Source organism: Colletes latitarsis, chromosome 8 (assembly GCF_051014445.1).
Source record: "Colletes latitarsis isolate SP2378_abdomen chromosome 8, iyColLati1, whole genome shotgun sequence".
Classification (NCBI taxonomy): domain Eukaryota; kingdom Metazoa; phylum Arthropoda; class Insecta; order Hymenoptera; family Colletidae; genus Colletes; species Colletes latitarsis.
Genome location: NC_135141.1, coordinates 13,272,200 through 13,295,597, shown reverse-complemented (window position 1 = coordinate 13,295,597; position 23,398 = coordinate 13,272,200). Strand labels below are relative to the sequence as shown.

The 23,398-nt window shown below is 32.3% G+C and overlaps 1 protein-coding gene across 4 annotated transcripts; it reads left to right on the top strand.

Annotated features, from left to right (window-relative positions):
• The first annotated feature begins 46 nt into the window (after positions 1-46).
• On the top strand, positions 47-21,652 carry LOC143344910 (protein FAM114A2). Of its 4 annotated transcripts, XM_076771526.1 has the most exons (6): positions 47-257; positions 3,324-3,878; positions 3,948-4,736; positions 11,889-12,478; positions 20,559-20,876; positions 20,954-21,652. In XM_076771526.1, the coding sequence occupies exons 2-6, from the start codon at positions 3,680-3,682 to the stop codon at positions 21,026-21,028; spliced, it is 1,971 nt and encodes a 656-aa protein (XP_076627641.1). In that variant the 5' UTR covers positions 47-257; positions 3,324-3,679; the 3' UTR covers positions 21,029-21,652. The 4 variants fall into 4 exon arrangements, with proteins under 4 accessions (XP_076627641.1, XP_076627638.1, XP_076627639.1 ...); XM_076771523.1 differs by having other exon boundaries at positions 48-257; positions 3,324-4,736; XM_076771524.1 differs by having other exon boundaries at positions 48-272; positions 3,324-4,736.
• The last annotated feature ends 1,746 nt before the right edge of the window (positions 21,653-23,398 follow it).

Genomic DNA, 23,398 nt, shown 5'->3' with positions numbered 1-23,398 from the left:
TCTAGAACTGCCCCCTTCCATTGGCTTATAGCTTTCGTGTCTCTGACCGCTGTGCACGAAGGGCGACGAGAACAAACGAACGCGATGCTCTTTTCATAGTTTCGCATATTTTCCGTTATGTTGCACTGACGGCACCACCGTACGACTTCCAAACGCAGGTGCACTCCTGACCGTTGATTGTTCAACATCCGGGACGAACGGATAAACTGATGGTAATCCGTCGGTGCCTCTACCAGAATGTCTCGTAATTCTCTATGGTATGAGTACATACAGTAAGACAAAAAATTATTGCCACAGGTATACATTTAAAAAAGAAACCATTTATTCGTTTGTTTTATAAGACTATGTTTAATACTTTGTCTATCACAACATATGCTTTACATTCTTGGCTAACGAAATAGTACGAGTGGGTAACAGTACTTATTGTAAACAAACGAAAATAACAATTCGTAACGTAATATAACTTTCCACCGATCTTGTAAAATTAGTTGCACAGTTTCTTCTTTGTGACGACAGGGAAATACAGTGTTGCATATGCATAAGTATTTATATGTGCCTTCGTACACCCCCTAAAATAGTAATTTTTTAAAAAATAACTAACAATTTCGTATAATATTATGTTAATTTATTGTTATATATGATATTATTCATTAAACTACATAAAAATTTATTGTTTTTTATACAATGAGGAAAAAACGAAATCTGTATGTTACAAAATTGTTCGTACACTAAAATACAAAGGTAGTAAATCTAATATAATACCTGGGCTTCCCTGATAATGTTTTGTTTATGATGTCATGACGTCGTGATTCAGTTGAAAGATCTCTTAACAATCATTTAGCGACAATAAGTGCTTTTAGGAGAGAAACAAGCTTTGAAATGCAGGAATTAATTGTTAAATTGTATAAGGAGAAGAAATCTCTACGTGAAATTGCTAACATCGTGGGCAGAAAACATTCTACTATTCGGTACATAATAAAGAAATTAAAAATAACTGGTAAATATAAGAATAAAACACGCAGCGGTCGTCCTAGAATCCTAAGTAATTCAATCTGTACTGCAAACTGTTCGCCAAGATCCAAAAATAGTCGCAGAAGTCGAAAATGATTTTGGGGAAACAGTACACCCTGAAAATATTCGAAGAATTTTAAAAAAATCTGAACTGAAATGAAAAAGAATTTTAAAGAAATCTGAAGAAACCCCTTAGTCAATGACATTGACCGTTCTAAGAGAATTGAACTCGCAAAAAAACATTAAAACAAGAATATACAATTTTGGGAAAGGGTATTATTCACTGGCGAAAGTAAGTATAATATTTTTGGAGCGGATGGAAGAGGCAAAATGTGGAAGAAAAGCAGTACAGCGTTTGTAATCGAACGATCATTTTAGGGGGGTGTACAAAGACTTTCGTGATTTACTACAGGAACATCTACCACTACTGGGACAATTGTTTATACTATTTACTTTTTGTATGTATCATTATTAAGAATACCTTGCTCGTCTATATACAAAAACAAAACAAACTTTTATAACGTAAGAAATATATGACTAATAAGAATATGTTTTAAAATTATCTTATACGTGGACAAAAGTATGTATTGGCACATTTAAATAATGTTGTGTTAAATTACAGTTCAATGTTTTATAGTACATTATTGTTGTGTCATAGCTTCTTTTAATTTCTTTGGCATTGAATGGATAAATTTCTTTGTAAATTCATTGTTGATTTTAGTTCATTCTTCTAAAATTATTTCTTTTCATTTCAATTTTTTATAAATACAATATCTTTAAATATTTTATACCAATTGCTTTGAGAAAGTATTTTCAAAGTATGTGTTATAAACAATCCATCAACAAACTGTATATGTCATATGTACAAATGCATTATGTTATTGAAAGTAACAGTTTGGTGGTAAACTTAATTTTTTTCTATTTTTTTTAAATTTTCTTTGTAAATCAATGCTAGTTTTTCATACACAGATGTCGACATATACCGTTATATTGGATCATGGCTTAAAAGTATTTTAAATATTCTGCATTGTGGTTCCTTCGTATTAATATTCAATCATCTGTCTTGGAAATATTATATTTACTGTCGTTAGAGAATAAAATTTAGTTCCAAAAGTCAAGCAATACCATTCATATAATAGAACATTCAAATAATAAAGTGTTCATATAAGGAAGGTTCCACTGTACTTAGAAAACATTTTTATAACAATGAAAATCACTTGTGAGTGCTGTTCATAAGAAAAACGATCAGAGTTTGTCAAGAAATATATATTGAAACCTGTCGATTTTTGGTATAATGTAATTTTCTATAATAAAAGTAAATATAATGCTTGGGAATTGGATTATTGTACTCAAGTCAAGGAATCTGCAATTAAGTATCAAACATGGAGGCCATAACGTAATGTGAAGATGCCTTAGTTACGACAACATAGAAAATTTCCATGCCGTTGAATAAAATCTAAATAAAACACTGTACATATTTTAAAAAATAATTTAGATCAAAGTGCTTCAAAAATGGATATTTCAAACAAATTCTTGCAGTATAAAAATAATGATCCCAACCATAAAATGTACATTGTAAAAGAATGGTTGTTAAACAATTGTTCAGGAGTTATCTATATACGTCTGCAATCGCCTGATCCCAACTTTGTCAAGACAATTTGGGATAAATTTGGGACACAAATACAAAAACATTATATATTGAATAAAACTGTTTTGAAAACTAAACTGAAATCAGAATGGAATTCTATAAATATGAAATTATATTAAAAAAATAATTGAATTGACAAAAAGAAGATCAACAGAGATAACTAAGTAGAAAGGCTATTTTGCAAAGTACTAAAAAGTGCAAGCATAACAAATTATTATTTTTGTTTGTTTGCGATAAATATTGTTACTTTTTTGTATTATATAGTTAGCTGAAAATGCGGAGCATATGTCCTGGAAAAAAAAAGTATTGAAAGTACTTTGTAAATAGGTGCTTGTGCCAATAATTTTGTAACTTACTATATTATTTCTTCGTTTACTTCATTGTTAGTTTCACTGATACTCAACTTTTATGCCTTTTAAAAATTGAATTTATCTCGTAATTCTGATCAATCAAGATTTAATTTTGATTTTGTATGCAGTTATTTTCAATAACACTGGCTTATAAACTACAAAATACAAGTATTTTCTTTTATAGTAAAGGAATTTGATCGATTTCAGTTAAAATTGACTTTTTCTAATATTATAACAAAGAAATGCATAACAAAATTTATTGAAAACAATTCTGATTTTTGATACAAATGAACACTTCATGCTTTCTGTTTCAGTGTGCTTTAAGGATGACAACAATATAATCAATTGTTGAAATTGAACGAAGACTTTTGGCTGTAAATTGTGCTTTTTGCATGTGCAATAATTTCTGGAATATCATGAAGTTTATATGAAATTTACCAAGTGTCTAAACTGTCTGTTTGGAAAAATATGTGCTGAACCTGTGCATTTCATTGCGAGTGCATATGTGGCACTAGTGTTCTCTAAATATTGTACAATATGCAATTTTTTTTATAAAAACTTAAAACATAATTACAACATAAATTAATGGTGGTGTTAGACGTGGTGTTAGTTTTGTTCCCACCACTATTTTCTAATTAAGAAATAATCTTAGCATTATAGGGATATTACCATGGCAACGTCTGAAAGCGATGATTTTGAAAGTGCAGACGAGGAGATTAACCATGATACCTGTGGAAAAAGAAGTATTCAAACGCAACAGTGGTATTCACCGACAGCGATAGATTCGGAATCTGACGATGATGCGGAATACGTACCTCAAACGTCTTATATGAATACAATTTATAATAAACAGGCACAAAAATGCATAGGTATGGTATTAGATAAAACGAAATATTACAAAGACATACCGAAGAAGAATATAAATATCGCTGTTAAAGGTACATGTAATTATGACAAAGATGAACAATTAACAACCGATATCGAGAAGACTTCTGAAAGTACCAATAATATGGATACATTTTCCAATTCACAAGAATTGAACTGTGCGCAAACAGATACAAGTATCGTAACTTCGAAACTGAACGAAAACGATAAAGAAATAAATTTCGGTAACAATAAAATAGATACATCGTCGGTAAAAAATATCGATACGGAAATTCCTCTTAGACTAACCACGAGTTCATCTAATGAGACAGAGACAGTTGATAATCAACAAGCGTTAAGCACAGAGACATTAAGAACTGAAGTTACACAGAGTAATAATCTTGTGACTGATAGATGTACTATAATAAGAAATGTTAATCAAGATGATATATCGACTAGAGGAAAAACTGTTTCATGTAAAGAAGCATCGATAGCAGACGAGTTGTCTGAATTAGAAATGCCGGAAGAAATGAAATCGGACAAGAAGTTTAAAGAAGTGTTTAAACCCGAAGGATGGGAAGGGCTTGGAAGTGAAATTGAATTACCAGAGGAATTAACTGAAGAAAAATTACAACCAATATTAAAAAGACTGTCATTGGTAGGACAAGAAACACAGAATTCTTCCAAAGGATGGAGTTGGGGTAACTGGGATGTAAATTCTTTAATCAATACAGCTAGTGCAGGAGTTTCTACGTTAACTAGTCATGTATCGCATGGACTTACGCTTTTAGAAGAATCAATTACTATACCCAAGGAATCAACTTTCACTAAGACAGAGGGTCCAGAAGATCGTGCAATCAATGGTATTATATTCTTTTTACAAATGCCTCCTTGTTCAATCTTGACTAACGTTTCATCAAATGATGTTTATAGTTTTAAATAAACTAAGCAACTTTATATACAGGGTGTCCCAGCTTTTAATGGCTAAATTTTAGTAATATACAGGGAACAATTTTAATGGGAGATTCTAAAGCCCAAAATAAGACGAAAATCAAGAATGCTAATTTGTTGATGGAGGCTTCGTTAAAAAGTTATTAACGTTTAAAGTTCTGCCCGTACTGAATTTTTTTCTAGAAAGTGGGTGGGATTTCGGGGGTAGGTCTATTCACCAAAAATTATTGTAATTGATTCCCGCAGCCGAAAATAATTTTTCCATAACGATTTGAAATTTTTGAATTTTGTCGAAAAATTTAGGCATCTACTACACCTGTCGTTTTTCTTAAAAATTTGTTTTTCATTTTTAATAAATTTGTTTGACGCTCCACAGAGAAGTTGTCTAATACTTTTTTGTAGGTACTCATGGGCTCTGCTTTAGGAAAAAATTTCGATTTGATACCATTACTATTGTAGGAGTTATGGCCGTTTGAAAATTGGAGCAGTTTTACGGAGTTTTTCTCACTTTACGGTGTCAAGGAACAACTTTTTCAATATTTTTAGAATTTCTACATATTCTCCACTAAAATACGCGTTGTTTGTACTTTGAAAAATTAAGATCCTCCCATCCGTTCAGGAGTTATGACATTTTAAAGATTCGCATTAAATTTGAGGGAAGGATTTCTGGTCTCACGTTAGATTTTTTTTCTTTCTCGAAAGTGCGTAGAATTTCGGGGTATGTCTATTCACCGAAAATGATTGTAATTGAACGCTGCAACCTAAAATAATTTTTTCAAAATGATTTGAAATTTTTTAATTTTGTCGAAAAATTTAGGCATCTACTACCCCTGTCGTTTTTCTTAAAAATTTGTTTTTCATTTTTAATAAATTTGTTTGACGCTTCACAGAAAAGTTGTCTAATACTTTTTTGTAGGTACCCATGGGCTCTGCTTCAGAAAAAATTTCGATCTGATACCTTTACTATTGTAGGAGTTATGGCCGTTTGAAAATTGGAGCAGTTTTACGGAGTTTTTCTCACTTTACGATGTCAAGGAACAACTTTTTCAATATTTTTAGAATTTCTACATATTCTCCACTAAAATACGCGTTGCTTGTATTTTGAAAAATTAAAATCCTCCAGTTCGTTCAGGAGTTATGACATTTTAACGATTTGCATTAAATTTGAGGGAAGGATTTCTGGCTTCACATTTGATTTTTTTTTCTTTCTCGAAAGTGCGTAGAATTTCGGGGTATATCTATTCACCGAAAATGATTGTAATTGATCTCCGCAGCCGAAAATAATTTTTCCATAACGATTTGAAATTTTTGAATTTTGTCGAAAAATTTAGGCATCTACTACACCTGTCGTTTTTCTTAAAAATTTGTTTTTCATTTTTAATAAATTTGTTTGACGCTCCACAGAGAAGTTGTCTAATACTTTTTTGTAGGTACCCATGGGCTCTGCTTCAGAAAAAATTTCGATCTGATACCTTTACTATTGTAGGAGTTATGGCCGTTTGAAAATTGGAGCAGTTTTACGGAGTTTTTCTCACTTTACGATGTCAAGGAACAACTTTTTCAATATTTTTAGAATTTCTACATATTCTCCACTAAAATACGCGTTGCTTGTATTTTGAAAAATTAAAATCCTCCAGTTCGTTCAGGAGTTATGACATTTTAACGATTTGCATTAAATTTGAGGGAAGGATTTCTGGCTTCACATTTGATTTTTTTTTCTTTCTCGAAAGTGCGTAGAATTTCGGGGTATATCTATTCACCGAAAATGATTGTAATTGATCTCCGCAGCCGAAAATAATTTTTCCATAACGATTTGAAATTTTTGAATTTTGTCGAAAAATTTAGGCATCTACTACACCTGTCGTTTTTCTTAAAAATTTGTTTTTCATTTTTAATAAATTTGTTTGACGCTCCACAGAGAAGTTGTCTAATACTTTTTTGTAGGTACTCATGGGCTCTGCTTTAGGAAAAAATTTCGATTTGATACCTGTACTATTGTAGGAGTTATGGCCGTTTGAAAATTGGAGCAGTTTTACGGAGTTTTTCTCACTTTATGATGTCAAGGAACAACTTTTTCAATATTTTTAGAATTTCTACATATTCTCCACTAAAATACGCGTTGCTTGTATTTTGAAAAATTGAAATCCTCCAGTTCGTTCAGGAGTTATGACATTTTAACGATTTGCATTAAATTTGAGGGAAGGATTTCTGGCGTCACATTTGATTTTTTTTTCTTTCTCGAAAGTGCGTAGAATTTCGGGGTATGTCTATTCACCGAAAATGATTGTAATTGAACGCTGCAACCTAAAATAATTTTTTCAGAATGATTTGAAATTTTTTAATTTAAATTTTTAATAACTTTTTAATGAAGTCTCAGTCAAGAAATTGACATTCCTGATTTTCGTCTTATTTTGGCCTCTAGAATCTCCCATTAAAATTTTTCCCAGGGGTGGCCGAACACCCTGTATTTTATGGGTATAAATGATAAAAACTGTTACATAGGGTGTTCCTCCTGGGTTAAATGCTTAAACTTGAGATAAGAATATAGAGAATATTGAGATAAGAATTGTAAAACAAACAAATTTTTGCTCGCAAACGCTTTCTTCAACAAATATTTACTTTTAAAGTTATTTTAGGAATAGATAACATTGAAATGTCTCTGTTTCGGAGATGGAAGGATTCTAATATGTTGCATCTTGATATTTGCACTCCAAACTGGAGGTAGTTTGAATAAAATATATAATAACCATATTTTTCTTCATCAATAAACGAGATAAATCTAGATTATTTCTATACTCTTATAACTTCAGAAGTAAATATCTTTTGAAGACAGTGTTTGCGAGCATATTTCCAGAGGAAAAATTTGTTTGTTTTATAATTCTATATTCGTATCTAAAGTTTCAACATTTAACTCGGGAACACTTTGTATAAGCATAGTTTCTTGTATGTTTCGTTAGAAAATTATGACAAAAATAAGAAATACAATGGAAACGGACTCGTGATTACTGTGAAACAATGTAGGTATATTTCAACAATATTTACATGCAGTCTGTTAAAGGAAGTTGCGTTTACTATGTGAGATCTTCAAAGGTAGCATGATTCTTTTACCACTGCTAAAAATAATTAAGACTCTGTTTTAAAATGTTCACTGTGTTTGACAATACAGAATTAATAGCGATCGAGAATCGTATTTATTACTCTATGAATTTTATTTTTATTTGGATTTCATTTGGTTAAGATTACGTATCGATTCACAAACGCAAATTTATTCTTGTTTAGTACATTTTTTGTACAACATGAGTTTGGGCAATCTTAGACTACCACCCTTGACAGTTTATACTTTTCCACAGCAGGTTTAATAGTCCCATTCCAGAAGCCATAAACGAGACATGTGTCTGAATGCTCATGATTCGTAAATAATTGATAAAACTACCTCCTAAGTGTTTGACAAAGTTAGCTAGTAAATGTAGCTTGCATAAACAGACTAAATGTCAATACTGCTGTATTATATTTTTTTTGCATTCCATATTTCTGTTATAATCTTTTAATAGAGCATTAAACGGCCTCAAGCCTATGTTTATACAGGGTGTTCGGCCACCCCTAGGAAAAATTTTAATGAGCGATTCTGGAGGCCAAAATAAGACAAAAATCAAGAATACCAATTTGTTGATGGAGGCTTCGTTAAAAAGTTATTAACGTTTACAGTTCTACATGTACAGAATTTTTTTTCTCGAAAATGCACAAGATTTCGGGGGTATGTCTATTCACTAAAAATTATTGTAATTGACCCCCGCAACCGAAAGTAATTTTTCCAAAACGATTTGAAATTTTCTTTTTCCGTCGAAAAATTTCACACCTTCTCGAATTTTTTTCTAGAAAGTGGGCAGAATTTCGGGGGTATGTCCATTCACCAAAAATGATTGTAATTAACCTCCGCAACCGAAAATAATTTTTCCAGAACGATTTGAAATTGTTTTTTTTCGTCGAAAAATTTAGGCTTCTAATTAGATTTTCGGTAAGGAATTTTTTTCTCGAAAATGCGAAGGAATTCGGGGGTATGTGTAATGACCAAAAATGATTGGAATTGACCCCCGTAACCGAAAATAATTTTTCCAAAACGATTTGAAATTTTTTTTTTTCGTCGAAAAATTTAGGCACCTTCTCGAATTTTTTTCTCGGACGTGGGTAGGATTTCGGGGGTATGTCTATTGACCAAAAATGATTGTAATTGATCCCTTTAGCTAATAACAATTTTTCTAGAACGATTTGAAATTTTTTTTTTCGCTGAGAAATTTAGGCACCTTCTCGAATTTTTTTCTCGAAAGTGGGTAGGATTTCGGGGGTATGTCTATTGACCAAAACTGATTGTAATTGGCCCCTCTAGCTAACAACAATTTTTCTAGAACGATTTGAAATTTTGTTTTCACTGAGAAATTTAGGCACCCTTGTCGATTTTTCTTAACAATTCTCTTTCATTTTTAATAAATTTGGTTGGCACTATATGAAAAAGTTGTTTAATACATTTTTGTAGGTATCCATGAGCTCTACTTCAGAAAAAAGTTTCATTGAAATATATTCACTATTGTAGGAATTATGGCTGTTTGAAAATTGGACCATTTTTATGGGGTTTTCCTCTTTTTACGGGATCAAGGAACAACTTTTTCAATATTGTTAGAATTTCTACATATTCTCCACCAAAATACGCGTCGTTTGCCTTTTCAAACATTGAAATCCTTCAATCCGTTCAGGAGTTATGACGTTTTGAAAATTCGCATGATAATTCGGGCAGACATTTCTGACCAGAAATTATATTTTCGGTAAGGAATTTTTTTTCTCGAATCTGATTAGTATTTGGGGGTATGTGTATTCATAAAAAATGCTTGTAATTGACTCCCGCAACTGAAAATAATTTTTTTAGAATGATTTAAAATTTTTTTTTCGCCGAAAAATTTAGGCACCTAACCGATTTTTTTTCTTGAAAATGGATGGGATTTCGGAAGTATGTGTATTTCCCAAAAATGGTTGTAATTGACACCCGCAACCAAAAATAATTTTTCCAGGACGATTTGAAATTTTTGAATTTAATTGTTAATAACTTTTTAACGAAACCTCCATCAACAAATTGGTATTCTTGATTTTCGTCCTATTTTGGCCTCTAGAGTTCCCCATTAAAACTTTTCCCGGGGGTGGCCGAACACCCTGTATAACACGTTTTTCTTATTTAGTTCCAATTTAGAATATATTTACGAAGTTTGGCTATTAAAATTTGAGACACACTATACAGGGTGTTCGGCCACCCCTGGGGAAAATTTTAATGGGAGATTCTAGAGGCCAAAATAAGTCGAAAATCAAGAACACCAATTTGTTGATGGAGGCTTTGTTAAAAAGTTATTAACAATTAAATTAAAAAATTTCAAATCGTTTTGGAAAAATTATTTTCGGTTGCGAGGGTCAATTACAATCATTTTTGATGAATACACTTATCCCAGAAATCCTACCCCCTTCGAGAAAAAAATTCGGGTAGGTGATAAAATTACTCGGCGAAAAAAAAAATTTTTCAAATCGTTCTAAAAAAATTATTTCCGATTGCAAGGGTCAATTATAATCGTTTTTGATGAATAGATATACCCCGAAAATCCTACCCAGTTTGGAGAAAAAAATTCGAGAATGTGTGAAATTTTTCAACAAAATTAAAAAATTTTAAATCGTTCAAAAAAAATTATTTTTGATTGCAGGAACCAATTATAATAATTTTTGGTCAACATTCATACCCTCGAAATCCTAGCCATTTTCGAGAAAAAAATTCCTTACCGAAAATATAATTCCAGGCCAAAAATGCTTCCCGTAAATTTAATGCGGATCTTTAAAACACCATAACTTCTGAACGGATCGGACGATTTTAATATTCAAAAAGCCAAACGCCGCGTATTTTAGTGTAGAATATGTAACAATTATAAAAATATTGGAAAGGTTGTTCCTTGGCCCCGTAATGTTAGAAAATCCCCATAAAAATGGTCCAATTTTCAAACAGCCATAACTCCTATAATAGTGGATATATTTCAATGAAACCTTTTTCTGAAGTAGAGCCCATAGATACCTACAAAAAAGTATTAAACAACTTTTCTGTAGGACGTCAAGCGAAATTATTAAAAATCAAAAACGAATTTTTAAGGAAAATCGATAGGGGGTAGGTGCCTAAATTTTTCAGCGAAATTGAAAAGTTTCAAATCGTTCTGGAAAAATTATTTTCGGTTGCGGGGGTTAATTATAATCATTTTCGGTGAATAGATATACCCCCGAAATCCTACGCATTTTCGAGAAAAAAATTCCTTACTGAAAATATAATTTCAGGCCAGAAATGTCACTCCAAAATTTGAAAACGTCATAATTTTTGAATAGGTTGAACGATTTTAATATTTAAAAAAGCAATCAACGTGTATTTTAGTGAAGAATATGTACAAATTTCTAAAAATATTGTAAAAGTTGCTTCTTGATCCCGTAAAATGTGAAAACCTCCATAAAAGTGGTCCAATTTTCAGACGGCCATAACTCCTACAATAATGAACGTATCTCATTGAAATTTTTTTCTGAAGGAGAGCTCACAAATACCTACAAAAAAGTACTAAACAACTTTTCTGTAGGACGTTAAGCGAAATTATTAAAAATCAAAAACAAATTTTTAAGGAAAATCGAGAGGGGTAGGTGCCTAAATTTTTCAGCGAAATTGAAAAGTTTCAAATCGTTCTGGAAAAATTATTTTCGGTTGCGGGGGTTAATTATAATCATTTTCGGTGAATAGATATACCCCCGAAATCTTACCCATTTTCGAGAAAAAAATTCAGTATTGGCGGAACTTTAAACGTTAATAACTTCTTAACGAAGCCACCATCAACAAATTAGTATTCTTGATTTTCGTCTCATTTTGGTCTCTAGAATCTCCCATTAAAATTTTTCCCAGGGGTGGTCGAACACCCTGTATAATCGTATGTAATAAAATATAACATATATTTTAAAAGGCTTTTTAGTAATTATTAAATTTGTGTTATAATTAATTTGATTTGCAGATGATAATACAGAGCAGTCTGAGGAACTTTCTTCATTTGGATTTGGAAACCTTATGTCAGGCGTATCTTCTATAACAAAATTGGTTGAATCAACTGGAAGCAAAGTTATGACCGGTGGATTAGATACATTGGAAGCCATTGGTAAGAAAACAATGGAAGTTTTACAAGAAGGTGATCCAGGTTTAAAAAGAAAAAGGGCCTTTTTCATGAACGAAGCGGAAAAACCAATTCTATCGCAAGTTCTTCGAGAAGCTAAAGAAAAAGCCGAGACCATTGAAAAAACGATCGAAGAAAAGCAAAACATGAGAAAAATACACTTTGAAAGCCTTTTCGATGATTATCAAGGCCTTGTTCACTTAGAAGCATTAGAAATGTTATCGAAACAAAGTAATATTAAAATACAACAGTATTTGAACAGTTTAAATATAACTGAATTAAATTCTATTCAAGAAACATTAGCAGAAGTTAAAGAACTATGTGAATTAGATGACAGCGAGGAAAAAGAGGATAGAGTGGACGATTTAAAATTTAGACTAGAAGAAGCTTGTAATGATCTTGGAATTATTATTACATACGAAAAGTTGCATAATGTAAGTAATTCACGTATTGTTGACAAGTAATACAAATTTTAGATTCATTCGTAAACTAGTTTTTATACACGGCTTCGCTTCTCTAGATGTCTGTATAAAAAATCCATTCATGGAAACGTAAACGGACGTTACGTTCACGAACAAATTAAAAATTATTATTCGTTATTAGTTGATACAATCTGCCTAACTTTAATTATTGATACGCTAGTGGACATATAAACAGCATCTGGCCCTAATTCATGGTATAACAGTAAAAGCAATGCCTCGTGCAAAATCCATCGTATAGTCGAATAAGGGGGTCATATGTTGGGGGTCATAAGACCAACAATTTCGTCTTATTTTGGCCTCTAGAACCCCCCATTAAAATTTTTCCCAGGGGTGGCCGAACACCCTGTATACAGGGGATTCTAGAACCCAAAATAAGACGAAAATCAAGAATACCAATTTGTTGATGGAGGCTTCGTTACATAGTTATTAACAATCAAATTCAAAAGTTTCAAATCGTTCTGGAAAAAATATTTTCGGTTGCAGGGGTCAATTACAATCATTTTTGGTGAATAGACATACCCCCGAATTCCTAAGCACTTTCGAGAAAAAAATTCTTTACTGAAAATATAATTAGGTGACTGACAAAAACAAACATTTCAAATCGTTCTGGAAAAATTATTTTCGGTTGCAGGGGTCAATTACAATCATTTTTGGTGAATAGACATACCCCCGAATTCCTAAGCACTTTCGAGAAAAAAATTCTTTACTGAAAATATAATTAGGTGACTGACAAAAACAAACATTTCAAATCGTTCTGGAAAAATTATTTTCGGTTGCGGGGGTCAATTACAATCATTTTTGGTCATTACACATATCCCCGAAATCCTATGCACTTTCGAGAAAAAAATTCAAGAAGGTGTGGAATTTTTCGACGGAAAAGAAAAATTCCAAATCATTTTGGAAAAATTATTTTCGGTTGCAGGGGTCAATTACAATCATTTTTGGTGAATAGACATACCACCAAATTTCTACGCACTTTCGAGAAAAAAATTCTTTTCCAAAAATCTAATTAGGTGACTGACAAAAAAAAAATTTCAAATCGTTCTGGAAAAATTATTTTCGGTTGCGAGGGTCAATTACAATCATTTTTGGTCATTACACATACCCTCGAAATCCTACCCACTTTCTAGAAAAAAATTCTAGAAGGTGTGAAATTTTTCGACGGAAAAAAGAAATTTCAAATCGTTTTGGAAAAATTATTTTCTGTTGCAGGGGTCAATTACAATCATTTTTGATAAATAGACATACCCCCGAAATCCTATTCCTTTTTGGAGAAAAAAATTCTTTATCGACAATCTAATTGGGTGACTGACAAAAAAAAAAAATTTCAAATCGTTTTGGAAAAATTATTTTCGGTTGCGGGGGTCAATTATAATCATTTTTGGTGAATAGACATACCCCCAAATTTCTACGCACTTTCGAGAAAAAAATTCTTTTCCAAAAATCTAATTAGGTGACTGACAAAAAAAAAATTTCAAATCGTTCTGGAAAAATTATTTTCGGTTGCGAGGGTCAATTACAATCATTTTTGGTCATTACACATACCCTCGAAATCCTACCCACTTTCTAGAAAAAAATTCTAGAAGGTGTGAAATTTTTCGACGGAAAAAAGAAATTTCAAATCGTTTTGGAAAAATTATTTTCTGTTGCAGGGGTCAATTACAATCATTTTTGATAAATAGACATACCCCCGAAATCCTATTCCTTTTTGGAGAAAAAAATTCTTTATCGACAATCTAATTGGGTGACTGACAAAAAGAAAAATTTCAAATCGTTTTGGAAAAATTATTTTCGGTTGCGGGGGTCAATTATAATCATTTTTGGTCATTACACATACCCTCGAAATGCTACCCACTTTCTAGAAAAAAATTCTAGAAAGTGTGAAATTTTTCGACGGAAAAGAAAACTTTCAAATCGTTTTGGAAAAATTATTTTCGGTTGCAGGGTTCAATTACAATCATTTTTGGTGGATAGACATACCCCCGATATTTTACGCATTTTCGAGAAAAAAATTCAGAACTGGCTGAACTTTAAGCGTTAATAACTTTTTAACGAAGCCTCCATCAACAAATTGGTAGTCTTGATTTTCGTCTTATTTTGGCCTCTAGAATGCCCCATTAAAATTTTTCCCAGGGTTGGAGCCCACATACTTCAAAAAGATGCCGCGTACATTATGATAGAACATTTAATTTCAAAAATTTGTAAATGTTAAAGTTATCCCGATAAAAGTCCAAACACGACATAAATGGGACTAATCTTGATCTGCGCTAGAAGCATTTCTTTAATAATGTAAATGGGTACATATTTGGATTAATTATTGAAAAACTCTTCCAATTCATATCGTGTTTGGACTTGTTTTTATCCAGAGAATTTCACCAATCCATTGCCATTGGCCGCATTTTTATGAAGCTAAGATGAACATTACAGAAATTTATATTTTTGAAATTAAATATTTTATTATAATACATGCAGTATCTCTTCGAAGTATGCTGTCTGTCTCTGTCATCGTTGCTTAGTCTTCTATAACTCTCACATTTATTCTCGCTGTATCTATTTTGTTTGTTGGTCAAGAAGCTCGAGCTTACTTTTAGAATAACATTGGAATTTAAGTGTGCAATACTGTATTTTTATTTACATTTGCAGTTATGTTATTGGCTGTAATGGCGAAAGTGAATAGATATAAGTTCCTATCCTAAGGTTCTGAGTTTGAATTTCACAATAAATAGCATTTTTTTTTGTGCTCCTTTCATCATTTCTAATTTTTCTTTCATTGCCAAAAATGTTTGTTTCCCATGCTTTTATAATGTATACCATCCGAGGCATTGTAAAAAATAAGGGCGAAAACTATAAATATAAAGAAAGGAAAATAAACAAACAACTTTATTCTTTGTGAAATTTGAATCCAGAACCTTGGGTTATACATCGATTACCATACATTTTTGCCATCACTTGGATCTTCAGAAATCTAAGAATTACGTGTTAAATGTACGACCTTTTGTCAGAATAATTGACTACAATCCTGTAGTACAAAAAAAAAAACATACTTCCGTGTAAACGTATGAAGGTGATTGGCATGCCTCAATCTAGGATATTTTTATGTTATGCAAGAAATAACCTTCTTTTTTTAACAATGTTTCTTTTAATTTACCGATTCTTTCGCAAGATAATAAGGTAATTATTTAGTAGTTTGCCCTCCTCACCGATTCTCATGACCTTGAAATATGTTGTCAAGGTCGTCTTCCTGAACACTTTGTTTCGGCATAGGCTATCGCTTAACGTATTCTTCTTGTTGAAACAGTTATGTTTTTGCGTTTGTTGGGTATTTGATACCTATTCCTTCCAAGTGATGTCTTGTCATTAGTTTACGAGCTAGCTGTTGACAAACTCACGAGTATCCATGCTGTTAAAGTCGTTATAGTGCTAAGAAATACACTCAAAATGAAATTATATGAATTTTTAACTCTGTGTAATGATTACGATAAGTTGTTAGAGTTTTCAATCGAACGAAAAGTAATTCATGTTACAATGAATTGTACAAAGTGCAATAAGATAATGAAGTTTTATTATAGACAACTAATGTTCAAATGTTCAAAATTAGGGCATTCCATAATACGTGGTTTGAACATGTACTATACAGAGATGACTTGTTGGCTAGGCACCTACAAACTAAACGGGGCAAGGGCAAGGAGAGAAGGTCTTTGCGCCGCCTTATTCCCACTGGAGAGGCTCTACTGGAGGTACTATCCAGTGATGACTTGATGGCTAGGCACGCTGATTGGCCGTAGCGTAATAGCAACGCCTGCTCTCACACGCATTGTCATTATTGGCTGAGCCGCTCACAACTACAATTCCATCGCGTGACAAAGGACGTGAACGAAACGTATAGGGACAAAGTAGGATAGGACAAGACTGGGAGGCATTGGCGTAACCGACGCTCAAAATACTAGCCATGAATAGAACAAAAATGTATCTTTCGTGGTTATGGAGACCCTACTACTATGCAGCGTGATGTCATAGCGAGCCTCTCTAGTGGGATTAAGGCGACGCGAAGACCTCTCCTTGCCCTTGCCCCGTTTAGTTTGTAGGTGCCTAGCCAACAAGTCATCTCTGTATAGTAGTAGGGCCACCATAACTACGAAAGATACACTTTTGTCCTATTCACGGCTAGTATTTTGGGCGTACGGTTACGCCAATGTCACACTAACTCTTGTCCTATCCTACTTTGTCCCTATGCGTTTTGTTCGCGTCCTTTGTCACGCGATGGAATTGTAGTTGTGAGCGGCTCAGCCAATAATGACAATGCGTGTGAGAGCAGGTGTCGTTATTACGCTACGGCCAATCAGCGTGCCTAGCCATCAAGTCATCTCTGTATAGTACATTTACCGCCAGAAAATATAACCTCAAACCACTTCAATCATTCTTTCAATCACTATTCAGTCTCCATTTTTCTCGGAATACAGTGTACTGGTGACATTAGTAAAACTATAGTTTTTTACGAATATCTCCGGAATTAAGGCCGAGCGGCGGTAACATGTATAGGGAAAAGTTGTTCAAAATGATGACCACGACAACATATTTCAAGGTCACGAAAATCGGTGTGGAGGGCAAACTTCTAAATAATTACCGATAATAAAATTAATGAAAATGGAGATAGTAATTTTAAGCGTTTTGCTCTCTACATATAGAGGATGTTCGGCCATTCCGGGGAAAAATTTTAATGGGAGATTCTAGAGGCCAAAATAAGACCAAAATCAAGAATACTAATTTGTTGATGGAGGCTTCGTTAAAAAGTTATTAACAATTAAATTAAAAAATTTCAAATCGTTCTGGAAAAATTATTTTTCGTTGCGGGGGTCAATTGCAATCATTTTTGGTGAATAGACATACCCCCGAAATCCTACCCATTTTCTAGAAAAAAATTCGAGGTGTGAAATTTTTTGACGGAAAAAAAAATTTCAAATCGTTTTGGAAAAATTATTTTCGGTTGCGGGGCTCAATTACAATCATTTTTGGTGAATAGACATACCCCCGAAATCCTACCCAGTTTCAAGAAAAAAATTCGAATAGGTGGTGAAATTTTTCGACAGAAAAAAAAAATTTCAAATCGTTTTGGAAAAATTATTTTCGGTTGCGGGGGTCAATTGCAATCATTTTTGGTGAATAGACATACCTCCGAAATCCTACCCACTTTCTAGAAAAAAATTCGAGAAGGTGTGAAATTTTTCGATAAAATTAAAAAATTTCAAATCCTTGTAAAAAAATTATTGTTAGTTGCAGGGGTCAATTACAATCATTTTTGGTCGATAGACATACCGTCGAAATCATACCCATGTTCTAGAAAATAATTCGAAAAGGTGTGAAATTTTTCGACGGAAAAAAAAATTTCAAATCGTTTTGGAAAAATTATTTTCGGTTGCGGAGGTTAATTACAATCATTTTTGGTGAATAGACATACCCCCGAAATCCTGCTTATCTTTGAGAAAAAAATTCAGAACGGGCGGAACTTTAAAGCTTAATAACTTTGTTATTACAACACCCTGTATAGAGGATGTTCGGCCACTCCTGGGAAAAATTTTAATTGGAGATTTTAGAGGCCAAAATAAGACGAAAATCAAGAATACTAATTTGTTGATGGAGGCTTCGTTAAAAAGTTATTAACGTCTAAAGTTCTGCCCGTTCTGAATTTTTTTTCTCAAAAATGAGCAGGATTTCGGGGGAATGTCTATTCACCAAAAATTATTGTAATTAACCCCCGCAGCCGGAAATAATTTTTCCATAGTGATTTGAAATTTTTGAATTTTGTCGAAAAATTTAGGCATCTACTACCCCTGTCGTTTTTCATAAAAATTTGTTTTTCATTTTTAATAAATTTGTTTGACGCTCCACGAAAAAGTTGTCTAATACTTTTTCGTAGGTATCCATGGGCTCTGCTTTAGAAAAAAATTTCAATGTAATACCTTTACTATTGTAGGAGTTATGGCCGTTTGAAAATTGGAGCAGTTTTACGGAGTTTTTCTCACTTTACGGTGTCAAGGAACAACTTTTTCAAAATTTTTAGAATTTCTACATATTCTCCACTAAAATACGCGTTGTTTGTATTTTGAAAAATTAAAATCCTCCAGTTCGTTCAGGAGTCATGATATTTTAAAGATTCGCATTAAATTTGAGGGAAGGATTTCTGGCTTCAAATTAGATTTTTTTTTCTTTCTCGAAAGTGCGTAGAATTTCGGGGTATGTCTATTCACCAAAAATTATTGTAATTAACCCCCGCAGCCGGAAATAATTTTCCCATAGCGATTTGAAATTTTTGAATTTTGTTGAAAAATTTAGGCATCTACTACCCCTGTCGTTTTTCATAAAAATTTGTTTTTCATTTTTAATAAATTTGTTTGACGCTCCACAGAGAAGTTGTCTAATACTTTTTCGTAGGTATCCATGGGCTCTGCTTTAGAAAAAAAATTTCAATTTGATACCTTTACTATTGTAGGAGTTATGGCCGTTTGAAAATTGGAGCAGTTTTACGGAGTTTTTCTCACTTTACGGTATCAAGGAGCAACTTTTTCAATATTTTTAGAATTTCTACATATTCTCCAATAAAATACGCGTTGTTTGTATTTTGAACAATTAAAATCCTCCAGTCCGTTCAGGAGTCATGACATTTTAAAGATTCGCATTAAATTTGAGGGAAGGATATCTGGCTTCAAATTAGATTTTTTTTTCTTTCTCGAAAGTGCGTAGAATTTCGGGGTATGTCTATTCACCAAAAATTATTGGAATTAACCCCCGCAGCCGGAAATAATTTTTCCATAGCGATTTGAAATTTTTGAATTTTGTCGAAAAATTTAGGCATCTACTACCCCTGTCGATTTTTCTTAAATATTTGTTTTTCATTTTTAATAAATTTGTTTGACGCTCCACAGAAAAGTTGTCTAATACTTTTTTGTAGGTACTCATGGGCTCTGCTTTAGAAAAAAATTTCAATGTAATACCTTTACTATTGTAGGAGTTGTGGCCGTTTGAAAATTGGAGCAGTTTTACGGAGTTTTTCTCACTTTACGGTATCAAGGAACAACTTTTTCAATATTTTCAGAATTTCTACATATTCTCCAATAAAATACGCGTTGTTTGTATTTTGAAAAATTAAAATCCTCCAATCCGTTCAGGAGTTATGACATTTTAAAGATTCGCATTAAATTTGAGGGAAGGATTTCTGGCTTCACATTAGATTTTTTTTTCTTTCTCGAAAGTGCGTAGAATTTCGGGGTATGTCTATTCACCAAAAATTATTGTAATTAACCCCCGCAGCCGGAAATAATTTTTCCATAGCGATTTGAAATTTTTGAATTTTGTTGAAAAATTTAGGCATCTACTACCCCTGTCGATTTTTCTTAAATATTTGTTTTTCATTTTTAATAAATTTGTTTGACGCTCCACGGAAAAGTTGTCTAATACTTTTTCGTAGGTATCCATGGGCTCTGCTTTAGAAAAAAATTTCAATTTGATACCTTTATTATTGTAGGAGTTATGGCCGTTTGAAAATTGGAGCAGTTTTACGGAGTTTTTCTCACTTTACGATGTCAAGGAGCAACTTTTTCAATATTTTTAGAATTTCTACATATTCTCCAATAAAATACGCGTTGTTTGTATTTTGAACAATTGAAATCCTCCAGTCCGTTCAGGAGTCATGATATTTTAAAGATTCGCATTAAATTTGAGGGAAGGATTTCTGGCTTCACATTTGATTTTTTTTTCTTTTTCAAAAGTGCATAGAATTTCGGGGTATGTCTATTCACCGAAAATGATTGTAATTGAACGCTGCAACCTAAAATAATTTTTTCAGAATGATTTGAAATTTTTTAATTTAAATTTTTAATAACTTTTTAACGAAGCCTCAGTCAACAAATTGATATTCTTGATTTTCGTTTTATTTTGGCCTCTAGAATCTTCTATTAAAATTTTACCCAGGGGTGGCCGAACACCCTGTATAGTATAAATAAAAAATGTATCATATCGATTTTATTACTGATTTTAGATCTGCGAAGAATTTGAAGCTTATCTCTCACTGCCTGTAGTACATACTGATCGAGAAATATTTGAACATGCTATTTCTGTTTTGGCGCAATTCACAGCCTTTTCTATGGAAAGATTTCATAAAACTGCAGAATTACTTTTAATTAAAGAACACAGAAGCACCGTCAACGAGGCAGATGCATTAGTTCATTTGACGCATATTCTAACCAGTCAAGTTGGAATACTTGCCAATTCTTATTGTAGTTCTTTACATGCACTTTTAGAAGCTTCAGACAAACCAGACATTATTAAAAGTAATATAACAACAATTTTTATGGAGGTAAGTAAATATTGTGATATTATATCAATGAAATATACAAGATCTATACAAAATTAATTCTCTCATCTTTTTAACAGGCTTCAAATGCAAGTTCATATATTCAAGATGCCTTTAAACTGTTAATTCCTATTATACAAGTTGGTGCTATTTAGTTCAATTGCAGAAAACTATTAGATTTCTTCCAATGACTTCTTAATATTATTTTTCCAGTGTTCTCTTCTTTTTTCTACAGGGTCCAAATAAATAAAGTTATAAGTGCTATACATAAAGATTTGTAAAAATGCTACTATTTTATAAAGTTATAATTGTAATAGTGAAGAATATCAATGTAAATAGTATTAAATCATAATACGAATAATATTAACAAACTAAAAAATTGCAATTTTGAAGTAAAAGTCATAAGTAACTGTTAATATAATAAAGTTACAAATTTCTAATATTCACTTTTGAAATAAGGATAATAATTAATATACAACTATGTATTAGGTAAATGTATTATATGTACAGGATGTGCTGTAAAAAGTGTCATACAAATGTATAAATTACTTGACATTTCGTTCGTATTGTAGTCATTTGTGGTTGTTGTTTTTTTTTTGTTGATTGACTATTTGTAAGTACAAGCACATCTTATATATATCATCTTGTTAATGTTCTGCAAATATCGTACAATAACATTTTAACAACTAATTTCAGTTTATTTAAATTAAGAAATTACACACATGTATTAGTAAATATAAATTACTATAATTAAAACATACTATTTAAAAATTGTGAAAGAATTTCTGAATTTTTTTTACTGGTTTAAGGAGGCCTTTTGGTTTGTTTGGTTTACATCATTAAAGAGAAACTCAGTTAATTATACCTTTTTTTAACTGTATATATTATTCAATATATCGACAGGTAAAAAACAAAAATAAATAAAAACAAAACTAGATATAAAAATAAGAGTGTTTATAAATGTTGACACTTTCATTAGAAATTGAAAAGATCCAGAAATTTTTCTTTTTTTAATAGAGTTTGTGTTTAAATATCACGTGAGTCCGAGATGTAGAAACTCTTGAGGGTTGGGACCGACTCTTGCTGCGGCACTTAGGGCCGTACATGACATCTTGCTTGAGGGTGCCTTTCTGAATGTTTTTCTGTGTCCATAACTGCACTATCTTTTTTCATTTTATAGATGCATATACAGGGTGTTCGGCCACCCCTGGGAAAAATTTTAATGGGGTATTCTGGAGACCAAAATAAGATGAAAATTAAGAATACCAATTTGTTGATGGTGGATTTGTTAAGAAGTTATTAACGTTTAAAGTTCCGCCAGTACTGAATTTTTTTTTCGGAACTGAGTAGGATTCCGGGGGTATGTCTGTTGACCAAAAATGCTTGCAATTGACCCCTGCAACTAAAAATAATTTTTCCAAGACGATTCGAAAGTCTTTTTTTATCCAAAACTTTCAGCACTTACTCGAATTTTTTTTACGAAAGTGGGTAGGATTTCGGAAGTATGTGTATTCACCAAAAATGATTGTAATTGACCCCCGCAACCAATAATAATTTTTCCAGAACGTTTTGAAATATTTCTTTTTCGCCGAAAAATTTAGGCACCTACCCCCCGTCGATTTTTCTTAAAAATTCATTTTTCATTTTTAATAATTTTGTTTGGTGCCCTACAGAAAAGTTGTGTAATACTTTTTTGTAGGTATCCATGAGCTCTGCTTCAGAAAAAAGTTTCATTGAAATATATTCACAATTGTAGGAGTTATGGCTGTTTGAAAATTGGACCATTTTTATGGGGTTTTTCTCATTTTGCAGGATCAAGGAACAACTTTTCGAATATTGTTAGAATTTCTATTTATTCTACACTAAAATACGCGTCGTTTGCTTTTGTAAACATTAAAATCGTCCAATCCGTTCAGAAGTTATGACGTTTTAAAGATTCGCATGAAATTTATGGGAAGCATTTCTGGCCCAGAATTATATTTTCGGTAAGGAATTTTTTTCTCGAAAATGGTTAGGATTTCGTGGGTATGTCTATTGACCAAAAATAATTATAATTGACCCCCGCAACCGAAAATAATTTTTCCAGAACGATTTGAAACTTTTTAATTTAATTGTTAATAATTTTTTAACGAAGTATTTTGGCCTCTAGAATTCCGCATTAAAATTTTTCCCCGGAGTGGCCGAACACCCTGTATTATAAGCAGGTAAATTAAGATATTAAAGACTTGAGTAAGACCTTTATCTGTTACGATATCTCTAAAAATGGCGACGCTAGATAAAATATTTCTTCGTAGGGCCCTGATTATGGCCTAAGGCCCTTAGCTGCTCGTATTTCTGTCAATTCATTTGTTTCGGGAGCTGAAACGTGTAAACTTTGACACCCACTCGAGTTTACGACCTCGCTATATCGAGGCCCGGACTATAATTCTAGATAATTGTGCTGACGTTGAATTTTTTCTTCGTTCAGATTAGTATACCACGGTCATTTACGTGTTTTTGCTAACTAGCTTCACTGGAATTCTCGG